The sequence below is a fragment of the Asparagus officinalis genome, chromosome 7 (assembly GCF_001876935.1).
Source record: "Asparagus officinalis chromosome 7, Aspof.V1, whole genome shotgun sequence".
Lineage (NCBI taxonomy): Eukaryota > Viridiplantae > Streptophyta > Magnoliopsida > Asparagales > Asparagaceae > Asparagus > Asparagus officinalis.
In genome coordinates this window covers 29,475,608-29,487,673 of record NC_033800.1, presented here as the reverse complement: position 1 = coordinate 29,487,673, position 12,066 = coordinate 29,475,608, and the positions used below count along the sequence as shown (strand labels likewise).

General features: G+C 35.8%; 1 protein-coding gene across 2 annotated transcripts; it reads left to right on the top strand.

Annotated features, from left to right (window-relative positions):
* On the top strand, window positions 4,073-10,714 carry LOC109848785 (zinc finger CCCH domain-containing protein 32-like). 2 transcript variants are annotated; one of them, XM_020418458.1, is made up of 6 exons: window positions 4,073-4,339; window positions 4,744-4,898; window positions 9,518-9,583; window positions 9,744-9,854; window positions 9,966-10,253; window positions 10,367-10,714. In XM_020418458.1, exons 1-6 carry the CDS (start codon window positions 4,273-4,275, stop codon window positions 10,697-10,699), a joined length of 1,020 nt encoding a protein of 339 aa, XP_020274047.1. In that variant the 5' UTR covers window positions 4,073-4,272; the 3' UTR covers window positions 10,700-10,714. The 2 variants fall into 2 exon arrangements, with proteins under 2 accessions (XP_020274047.1, XP_020274046.1); XM_020418457.1 differs by having other exon boundaries at window positions 4,690-4,898.

Genomic DNA, 12,066 nt, shown 5'->3' with positions numbered 1-12,066 from the left:
TTTACTGCCATTGACTATTAAGCCCACTTGCTTTTAAAGTCATTCCAAAATCTAAAATACTTCATTGAATTAATTTTAAACCACTTAGTATTTGACAATTTGATATACAGCATACGCCACTATATTTTATTCTATTTTCATTCTAAACAATTAGATAAAAATGTATTTTTTAACCAAAATTGTATTATTGTTCCTTTTCATACGAATGTTGCAACATTGCAAATTGTAGATGAGTTTTCTATCTATAAATAAAAAATATTACCCTCTTTATTTTTAGACTCATTCGCTTCAATTTTTTCTAAGAAATTAGATGCAATGTATTTTTTAACCAAAATTGTTATTATTAGCTCTATTTTTGTTCTAAGTAATTAGATAAAGAGTACTTTTTTTTAAACCAAAGCTGTTATTATTTTTGTTCTAAGCAATGCTTTTGGTTTTCTACCTATAAACAAAAAACATTATCCATATTTATTTTTATACTTATTTACTTCTATTTTTGTTCTAAGCAATTAGATAAAATGTATTTTTTAAACCAAAATGTTATTATTACCTCTATTTTTGTTCTAAGCAATTAGATAAAATGTATTTTTTAAACCAAAAACATTACCCCATTTTTTGTGACTCTTTCACTTCTTATTAGCTCTATTTTTGTTCTAAACAATTAGGTAAAATGTACTTTTTAAACCAAAAATGTTTCTATTTTTCTCATACAAATGTTACGGCATTGCAAATTGAAAATGGGTTTTCCTCCTATAAACCAAAAATATTACCCCAATTTATTTTTAGACTAATTCACTTGTTTAATTACTTTTAGACATCAAATATTCTGTCGAATTAACTTTAAATCCGCTTTGAATTTACAGTTTGATACTCGATGTAAATTGTTATAACTTTAAATTTACAATATGATTTAAGCTAAATTGGGTTTACCACTATAAAATGTCTTTTTCAAGCTACAGTAAGTTGCAAAATGCTATAAAATGTAGACCATATATTTTTAGACAAAAAAGATTCTTTTTCTTATAAACCCCATTTATAAACCTTTTTTTTTTTTTGCCCACAAACTTTAAAAATGACATTTTAAGAACAAAGCATATACTTCATGAAATTTAATAAAATAATATAATAAAATTAATGTACAATAGAACATTTTTTTGCCTACAAACTAAAAACATTACATGTATTTACTCTCAAATTCGCCCTTTTTTATTATATAACCCAAAGTCTAATCCCCATTTATTTTTAATTCCATCTACTTCCAAAATCATAGTTAGATCCAAAATAATTCACCTAACACTCTATTTCATTTTTAACCTACATTTAGTACCAAAAAAAGGAATCCTTCTAAGGATAGCTCTATTTTGATTTAGTGAATACGTAATCAATTGATCTTAAAATTGAGCCAGAATAATTAAGACTCAGTTTTAAAGAGTTGAGATGATTAATGTACTTTATGGACTCACCAGAGTTGTGATAGAATAGGATAGCTATGCATTATCCAACTATGACAAACGTTCTATGTCAACCTTAATTTTCTTTAAATTTGGCCATCAAATTTGGTCTTTTGTTGTTATTTAAAGAGCACAATTTATCAAATTATAATGGATTTTTCCATTAGAAAACCACCTTTCAAATAAGTTGAGTCCATAAAAACAACATTTAAAGGCATTTTAATATGTAAACAATCATATAAGTAGATTTAGTTTTCAATCAGTTACCATTTATCAAATTTTAATCAATTAATTACAAGTGTCGTTAGGAAACACATGTTAAGCACGTGTTATCAATGAAGATACACTGTATAATTTAGGTATTAATTGGCTAGAAATTAAAAAAAAATAGTTCATTAAAATTTAAACCTACTTATAAAGTGGTTTACAAATAATTAAAAAAATAGTTTATATCTATTGAACCTATTTTAAGATGATTTTCATGATAAAACCCAATTATGTTCCACATTTGACTACATAAAATTTGAATAAATTTTTTATGAAATTTGCTAGCGACTGCCAAGAAAACACTTATTAATCTGTCGGCATGTGCTACACTCAGGACCTGTGCTACGAGCCCACTTTTTATTGGTCCACCAACACACCGTCAGCAGCTGTGACAGTGACATAATGACAAAATTACCCCTGCATACAAAAATCCAAAAAGAAAAAGACCGCCACGCCCCTGCCTGTCGCCACGCCCGACCATCCGAGACGCTCCTCAAAGGAGAATTATTTTAGACGGATTCCCTAATAAAGTATTCTATGGGGGGGGAGAAAGATCCACTGTAGATTTGGTGCACCATCTAAACTCATGGACGGATTTATCAACTTATCTCGTGCGGTTGTACCTAGAATAGTTTCTTCATCTTCTTCAAACAGCCAAACGGACCAGTGGCAGTTGAAAGTACCCTAGAGGGGGGAAGGGGATTGAATAGGGTAATAAAAAAATGTGCAGCTAATAAAAATACAATTCAATCAAAGAAACAAAATATAATATTAAGCAAAAATAAAAGAGAGAGGGTGAGAGATAGTTAGCCAATGAATATGGCGATAAGCCGGAACTTCTTACACAATGATCTCCCCTAGATCCAACTCTTCACACAAAGCCACACAATACAAGATGAAGATAATAATATCTCTTACAAGAATCCTATGATAAAGATGAAGAGATTGACTATTGAAGCACTCGGATTGTGAGTATATGGAAGTGAAAGACTTATAAGAAAAAAGGCTTGAGAAATTTTGCTTTGAAAAATTGAATCACAAGTTGCCTTGTTGTTCTTCTTCTTAAAAAAAAAATCAAATGGATCTTTGAGGACTATTTATATGCTCTCAACCACATGAGAAGCTATGAGCTCCAAATCAGATCAAATCTGCCAAAAAATATTTTTTGAAATCAAAACAAATCCCTTAAAAATCGAATTCAGATAAAAATAGTCGTTACCTAAAAATCCGCAAATCGGCCGACTGATCAACGAACCAGTCGACCGACCAGAACGACTGAAAATATACAGTGCGGTTGATAATCATTATCGGTCAACTGCTAAAGGACCGGTCGACTGATAGTTTTGGTTGGTTGACCGCACATAAACAATTTGTAGATACTCTAAAATGAAATATAGTCGGTCGACCAATGATTACGATCGATTGACCGATAGACTAAAAAATTAATTTTTATTTAAAATAGTTGAAACGACTTAAAAGAAGTTTAGAGGCTTTGGAAAATACTTGAAGTTATAAAGTACTAAGGATAGAAATCATTTTCTTTGAACAAACATTTGTTCAAAAATAATTTTTAAAGATTTTAATAAGAACGAATTTTGAAGTATGTGTGTGTGTATAATCCCTTAATGCTTCAAGATTTATCAACTTTATTTATTGCCTACAGTATGATCTAGAGAGAAATAAAAATGCAAATATCACTTACAAATGTATACAATGCTAGAATATCGATATTTGCTAAAATTTGTTGTTGATGAAGCTATTCTTGAATATATACTTGAACGCTCTTCTTAAGTAGATATTTGCATGAGTCAATCTTTAAGCATTTAAGGCTTCTTCATCAACTTGCCTCCACCTCTATGAATATCATCGTTAACATGCAAGTCCATCAATCCTCCTTTACATGTCACTGTATTGCTTGATAAACATATCTTGCGTGTGATCACTTGACAAACAATTAGTATCAATAATGAGGTTTGTAAATCATCATCAAAACACGAAACCTAACAGCAGTTGCTTGTTACTCCTCTAAAATATTGTTTTTGCATGTTTTGTTTGATTTTGTTTGGAAATCATTTTATGGAAAGTTAGTTCTTACATTTTTAGCTTATTTCGATAAATAAATTTCTCTTGTTTATGTGGGATAAAAATGAGGATATTTGTGCTATTATTTACAAGATATTTCATAGGTATTATTTGTTTGGTTAAAGTACCACGTTTAATCAAAGCTGCATCCCAAGGTCCCCTATAGTGCAATAATGAGAATAAACAGGAGCTCATATGCAAAGTACCAATAACTTTTGACAGAGATATTTTGTTTGTTCATAATTAAGCCCTTTTCTCTTTTCTTTGGCGGGTGTATAAGCTACTGTAATCAGAAAAGATCAAGGGCGACTGGAAACAATAATTAAAAAAAAACGTACTTTAAATAGAAACAAAAATTCATTTAAAAAAAGGGGGAAAAAAGGAGAGGAAAGCAAGCCAAACTCCATTCCGTCGTCAATCTCTCCTCTGTATTACGCTTCTAGAATCTTCCTGAACGTTCTAGAAACCCTAAATGGTACGGTTCAGTCGGAGCGCCGCCGTGGATGGGATCCACCCCGATCCAAGCACCGGCCTTGAAGGTAAGAATCTTTACTTCAAAAATAAGTACACATTTTTATAACATTTTTTTTGGGTTTTAATGATATATTTTAGTTGTGCGCCCGGTTTATATGCCTGAACTTTGTAAATGAGATTGATCAACGGAGTAGCTAGATTATAGAACTTCGCATTGTCATAAACCCTAATTGGTTTCTTCATTTAAAGTATTTTTTATGACTGATTTTTTAATGATGTACCTTTAAGGGTTAGGTCAGAGATTGAAGGGCCTCTGATTTTTTTTTTTTCCATTTTTGTTTGAACTTTTGCGTGAAAAATTCATTGGATTATTTTCCTTTCAGTGTTTAGAGCACAGAGGTGGAATTTCTTGCAGGTTATAGTTACTCTGCTGACTGGCTTTGTTTGGGGGATTTTGCGTTTTTGGCAGGATCGATGGGGCGATTGGGATTGGGCAGTAACAGCAGTGAGGATTGGGTGTACCCAGAAAGACCCGGCGAGCAGGACTGCAGTTTCTTTATTCGAAATGGATGCTGTGCTTTTGGAGGGAGGTGTAGATATAATCACCCTCGTGACCGTTGTGTTGTAAGGATTCAACTTCGACTACTAATTTTATGCTTGGTTAGAATGTAGAAATCTATTTCTTCCTACAATCTTGACTGAGTTGTAGTGTGAATTATATCAGCCATGAGTACGAGAAACTTGGGTTAACCTTTGTTTATGTTAATACGTTTTTCATGGTTGATGTGTTGTATATTAGTTTATGCATGTTTATTTGTATGATTCATTGGAATACTTTTTCAGGTTTTATTTTTTTCCATAGAAACCACCTTTAAATACGGTCATTCTATAAAAATCACCTTTGATTTTCAATTTATGGACAAACCGCCTTTAAAGCATTTTTTTTTGTTGCAATCCCCTACTTGTACCCACTTTTAAGTCACGTTTTTTTTTATTTTGTTGTAATAATCAGTTGTTAAATACCAAGTATATTAGATAGATGGCCAATAATAGAGGTTACATGGGATCAATTACCCAAAAAAATTAATTGAAAAGTGGGCCCATATGGTTGATTGCAACAGAAAGCGCTTTAAAGGTGGTTTATGTATAAATTGAAAATCAAAGGTGGTTTCTATAGAATGACCCTATTATAAAGATGGTTTCAATGGAAAAACCCTTACTTTAAATTTGTTTAAGACTGAAACTTGGGTTTTAATTATTAAGTTTGCCTAATATAGGAAGTTGATTAGCTGATGACTTGCAACGATCTATGGCTGTTGTTGTTTCTGTTCTCTTCTTTTGTGCATGTATTTGTCGCCCTGTGTATGAATGCATTAACTGAATAAAGTAGGGAGAACTCCTACATAATCCTTTGTAAGGTGGAAAGTTCCTTTTCAAGCATTGGCAGATTGGCTTGAACCTGTAATTTTTGTCTTTTGTACCATCACAACAAGCACGCATTTGCCTTTTTTAACTTGTCTTTTGTGCCACTCAAAAGCAAACATTTGCCTTTTTTTTAACTTAATAAGGTGGATCATGCTCTCTTTCCATCAGGAAAAAAATTCATCTTGAAATCTTGGCAAGTTTCCTTGATTCTATGACCTTCCACATTTTTTTATTTTTCTTTTTTTAAATATAAATTGCGTGCATTCATGCACCAAATTGTGCATGTGGAACATGTGGGTTCACATGCTTGTTGTGGTATTTACTTGTGTGTGTATGCATGCTTATCTCTGGGGGTGTTCACATTCTAGCCTCCTAGCTATTATTTATGTGTCTGCATGTGCTTGCTTGTTTCATAACATCTAGCATCTCCTACAAGGAGAAAATTCGTTACAGGAACTGACCATCCTCTCCTTTAAATGGGATGTTGTGAAACTGGTGGCCTTTTGTCACGCAAGAAGTACACCCACCCTCCTGCACCAAAATGTCTTTAAGATAATTGGCTTGTTGAAATTACGACAATGTGTTGTTTTCCTGCAGAGAAGTTTCTTACAAATATACCAGTTTACAGTTGATGACAGCAGTAAGTGATTTTTTGTTCTTTTTTTTTATTTTATTAATTCAAGCTGATTCTTTGATTAATAATTGCACTATAGTAATAGAGTCTACTACTAATTTGGTGACGTCTTGCAAAATAAACATGTGAATGCATTAAATATGACTTTGGCATATTATGCATTGGTGTGTGTATCTCTACATGTGTGGGCGTGGCACATGTGGGCATGTTTCATGGCTGGTGTGTGTGCATGCTTGTTTTTTCTGATTTGTTTGTGTGTTTGCACGTGCTTTTTCTTTCATAATTTCTACCTTCACGTATAAAGGAGAAGATTTACTCAATCTGAATGAAAGAAAGCGGGCAGGTCCCAACTCCTCTACTAGGGAGAGATGTTCCTATAAATTTGTTGGAATGACTTTTGGCATTCTGTGCAGACAGCACCGGAAGTCTCCAACTTTTCTTCAAGATAGTTTGTGAAAATCACAATAATGTCTCGTTTTACCACAGCAAGCTAATTTAACAAAGTTTCTTATCGTTACCAAGATGTATATTATAGTGATTGATGACATTGGCTAAGGCTTTTTCTATTACCCTAAGTTTATTTCTTTGATTAATAAGGTCATGCTATTGATTTCTGACAATTAATCATTTGATTATTATGGGGAAAGAAATTTGGTCTTGTTCTACATATTGACTAATGGGTACCACAAGTGAGTCTTGACAACTTGAGGTAATTCATGAGACACCAGTAATATGTGTAGTTTAACATCATTTTTTAAACTTGACTAATTGCATTATATTTATGCAATCTAATTACATGATGAATACCTTAGGTGTAGTTGTTTGAGGGGTGGGGTGAGGTGGGGTCGGTGGGTGGTGGAATTTGGCAGTTTTCTATTGATGCAACTTAATTTATTTTGATTAGGTTATGATATAGCTTTAGTGCAATATTTTCTGGACAATAGGGTTTGGCAGATCTTTTTCTTTATCACTCTCGGTTCATTCTTTCAAGGTGACATCTATTTTTGTTAAATTCTCTCTACCACTGTTATAAATAACGGTAAACAGCCCCGCAATAGCGGCGCTAATAGCGTTAGCGGTCCCTTCCCACTACGTTATCGCCCAATAGTAGTGACATATTGTAGAATAAGCACTTTCCATTCGTAAAAGCGGTCAATAGTGCGCCCTAATGGTAAATAGTGGTGATTGCGTGCAAAATCCGCTTTTTAGCTGCTATTTAAAAGGGGTTTGGGGTTTATCTTTTTAAAATTAAACCCGACCTTCAACCACTGCATTCGACCGCCTCCCGCGATTTTCAGCATGCTCCCGCCGCCTCTCATAACCTCTGGCATCTACTTCAGCACTTTCTCTCACCTCCTTCACCGTGAACTCCTCCTAGGGCAATCCTCTCACCATTCAGCTCATCTTCTCGAAGACGATGTGATGTGAAACAATGTATATGCAGGTGCAAGATCAGCGACAACAATGCTTCACCAAATCAGCGATCGATCTAAGCAGGAAATTCAAGAGTAAAATGAAGCGAACGATGGTTTTTAAGCAAAAGTTGCAATGTACTAAGTTTGAACCTTTGTAAAATTATTCAGATAATTAATGTAATGATTCGTTCTCTTAATACAGTTCAATTTGTAATATTTAGATCAGCAGAAATACTTAGCAACAAAATCACTCGTGCACTAATCAGACTGAATACAGCACAATCGCAATTGATACTAAGATTGATAATAACATGCACGCAAAAGCAATTCTGAAAATACTTGGGCGTAAGAAAATTGAACATTCGTCGGGTTAAACTGGTTCGACGGGAGGATCCTCTGGAGGCGGTTCGACGATGCCAAATATAAGGGGTGGAAGCTCTCCACCAAGGACGACGTAATTAGAATGAAGTGGTGTATCCGGATGGAAACGTCGATGCCACGAACTAATTCCCAAACGACTCTCATGCTATCGACGATCTGATGAGTCACACACTCAACATACTCGGGTACGATCTCGAATGGTTGATAATCAAACCACGGGGAAAGATGTAAATCCACTACTCCGGTCTCCTGATCAATCACAAATGCAGCGTCTTCAATGTCGGGATCGGCCATGCACCAATGGACTGCGGAGTCGGGATTCAGATCAGTCCAACTGAACCTGGTTCAAGTCTGAACCAACTCCAATCAAATCCAAATATAAATGGGTCGGATCTGTTCACCAAAAAAACAAATCTGAAGGCCTGTTCGGTGCGACTTTGGTCTAAGGAGAGGCGCGCGATGGCGGCTAGAGGGTGAAGAACGACGACGGTCTCGATGGCTGATGACGGCGAAGGGACGGGATGGACGCGACAGAGAGTGGGGCGCTGTCGGAGGTGGAGGAAGAGAGGGATGGGCATGCGCTGAGTCGCTCGAAGGTGGAGGAAGTGGTGAGCTCGACGGCGGTTGTCCAGTGGCGAAGAACTGGGACGAGGGGCGGAGGTGGCGGTTGTCGAAGTCGTCGGAGAGTGGGACGGCGGAAGTGAGAGGAGAGAGGGCTTGAACAGGAGAAGGAACAGGGGGAAGCGTCTAGGGTTTCACACCCACGTTTCACACATTCAAGCACACATGTAATTGCAATTTTTTTTAAATCTTCCAAAATTAATGTTCGTTTCCGATTACAGCAAGCTTATAAAGAGAAAATATTACAGATTTGGAAATCTCTCAATCAAATCTCTCTTAACCAATCAGATATCAAAATAAATAACTACCATATCTAATCTCACAATTCAAATTCAAATCAACTACTAAACTGAAAGTAACAAAAATCTAAATTATCAAAACCACATCGCAGAGATCCGGTGCAAGGCTGAAACACGGCATCTCCTACGCTGATAAACACGGCGAAAGTCCCGTGCACGTGCCTAGATGTTCTCATCACGATGACTCTTTGACTTCTTCTCCAGTCGTCTTTGGTATTATGTGACGATTACATGTCTATTTCATGTTTAGGATCTCTTTAAATCATCAAATATGCACTTTTAGTTTTTCTAGATTTTTCTTTAATCTTTTTTTAGTATTTACACATATCTAAATTAGACCACTATTTGATTTTGCGTTTTTTTACCGCTATTTTGCCGCAATAGTCCCAAATAGCCTTAGCGATGCCTCACCGCTACGCGTCGCTATCCGCTGTCAATAACCTTGCTCTCTACATGAAATTTCTTCAGGAAAGCAATGCTGCAAAACTTGGTGGTTCTGAGTATCCAGAGCGTGTTGGTCAGCCTGTTTGTGAGGTACTGGAAGCTCTTGGCATCATACTGCATTATGTCTAGAGTAGTTCGTGGCTTTGATCTGCATGATCTCAGAAAGAATTTTTGATTGATCATTATAAACTTGTTTCTAAGTTAATGCCTATCATGGGCATCTTTTTAACTACTGTATTCATAATTGCAGTTCTTTTTGAAGACCGGAAAATGTAGGTTTGGCCCACTTTGCAAATACCATCACCCGAAGCATGGAGTTGGATCAGTTTTGTTGAATAATAGTGGATATCCTCTGCGGCAGGTAGTGTTTTCTTCTAAATTGTCTTCCAGTTTTTTTCTCACTTTTTGTAGCATTATTTATCAACTTACTGGTTTATCTTTGCTAATTCTACTACTGGATCTTGAGTTTCAGGGTGAGAGAGAATGTTCCTATTATGTCAAAACGGGGCAATGCAAGTTTGGTTCTGCCTGTAAATTCGATCATCCACAGCCAATTAGTCCCTCTATTCAGTCACCACCACCTGCAACTTATCCAATGGTGCAACCTCCTTTTGTTCCTCCATCTCAGCCGTACCCATCTTTACCCAGTTGGCAAGTGGGAAACCCTTCAATATCACCAACATCTTGTATGCCCGGTTTTTATGGTCCTATCTTGGTCTCTCCCAGCATTGTTCCAGTTCCTGGATGGAGTCCTTACGAGGTTAGTGTTGTTTTTTCGAAAACTAGTAGTTCTTGTTCACTATTATATAGCTTTAGAAGCTTCAGCGAGGAAAATTATGAGTTCCCTTTTCCCTTTGGTTTCATGTAAAGCAGCAACCTGTAAGCCCTGTGGTGTATCCTTGCGGGCAACAAATGGTTCAAGCAGGACTATCATATCCGGTCCATTATCAGTCTTCTCCAACATCAGCTTATCCTGGACCTTATCTCCCAATATCATCCTCCACTAGACCTTCAAGCGTTCACCAGAAAGTGCCAGAGGGACAGGGGAAAACTGTCTGCCAGTACTACATGAAGACGGGGATTTGTAAGTTTGGAAACATGTGTAAATATCATCATCCGCCAACCATGCGCTCTTCATATGCAAATGGCAATACTAGTCCTGTTAGTATACATCTTCATCAGGTATCTATCTTCACTGACAGCTAATTACTTCTTTTCTGCATTTCCAAGAAAATGAGATGTTTTCCATACTAAACACTGTTCACACATGTAGGTGTACGATGTTCATCATACTTCTTATTTTGGCTAATTTGAATATTTAGTTTTATTTGATTGTGGTGAGTATGAACAATCTAGCTGCTTTTCAAATATTATGATAAACATTTTAGAGTGCTTTGGTCATGAAGTGCAAAATCTTGTTTCTCCGTCAAGCTTTACTATATGTTTCTTCATAACTAGCTTATTGCTTTGTTTGGGAGTTTATTAAGGGAAGAGATGGAAAGTTTATTAAGGGAGTTTATTAAGGGAAGAGACGGAAAGTTAAATAATGGAAAGGAAAGGTAGGGGATGGAAGTCAAAAGATAAAATGTTGTTTGGAAGTTTAGTGAGGGAAACAGAAGTAAATTTGTTTTCCCTTGTGACGCAGGACAGGACAAAGGAAAATACTAATGCCAAATAAATCAAGCAACCGCACAGATGATAACCTAGAAAACAACTAAGTGCATGGAACTAGTCATGTATGCAAAAGTCTAGCAGGGTCCTAAGTATGAATGCAATCCAATTATATGCATGCGATGATCATTTAAACAAGATCTACATATAGAGACAATAACCAATGATATTCATAAATTGACTACAAGTTCTATAGCGTTGCAAGAGCAAGGTTTGGATATGCGATTATGATTAGAGATCACCTGAGGGTGTAAGGAACTCACACCAAATCGTATAAGATCCGAATCAGAACCGAGTCGAAAGGCTCTGTTACAAACTTGATGAACTGTTCCACGAGATTGAGGAACCAACGAGGTCTCAACTTAGAACTGAGTTTACCACGCACTCTGTGGTGACACTGTTCACGTGAACAGTGATCAGCGGCCGTGAACAGTGATCCGATGTTGACGAAGATGGGAGAATCGCGCGGCAGTATCGAAGCGAGCGTGAACACCTACCGGAGTTACTGTTTACGTGAACAGTATGACACGATCTTGAAAGGAGATGGGGTGTTTGTTTGAGTGGAAGGTTGGATATGGGTTGAGGGTATGATGAAAGGCTGTGATTTGATCAGAATAATTAAAATAAAATGGGCTTCACACCCTCAAAGCAATTCACATGCTAATGTAAAACTCAAAGTTATCATATCAAAATAGTCTGCCCTTACTGAGGCATTTTACATCATTATTTATAACCATAACAAAATCAAATCAAATCCATAAATCACGTTCAAATCTTAGCAAAAATAGAACTACTATAAAATCCTATCAATTAAAACCTCTGAGATCATAACGAATATTTCCAGAATCAATCAATATCCTCCAAATCCAATTACTTGTTTCATTCTCCTGAAATATACTCTC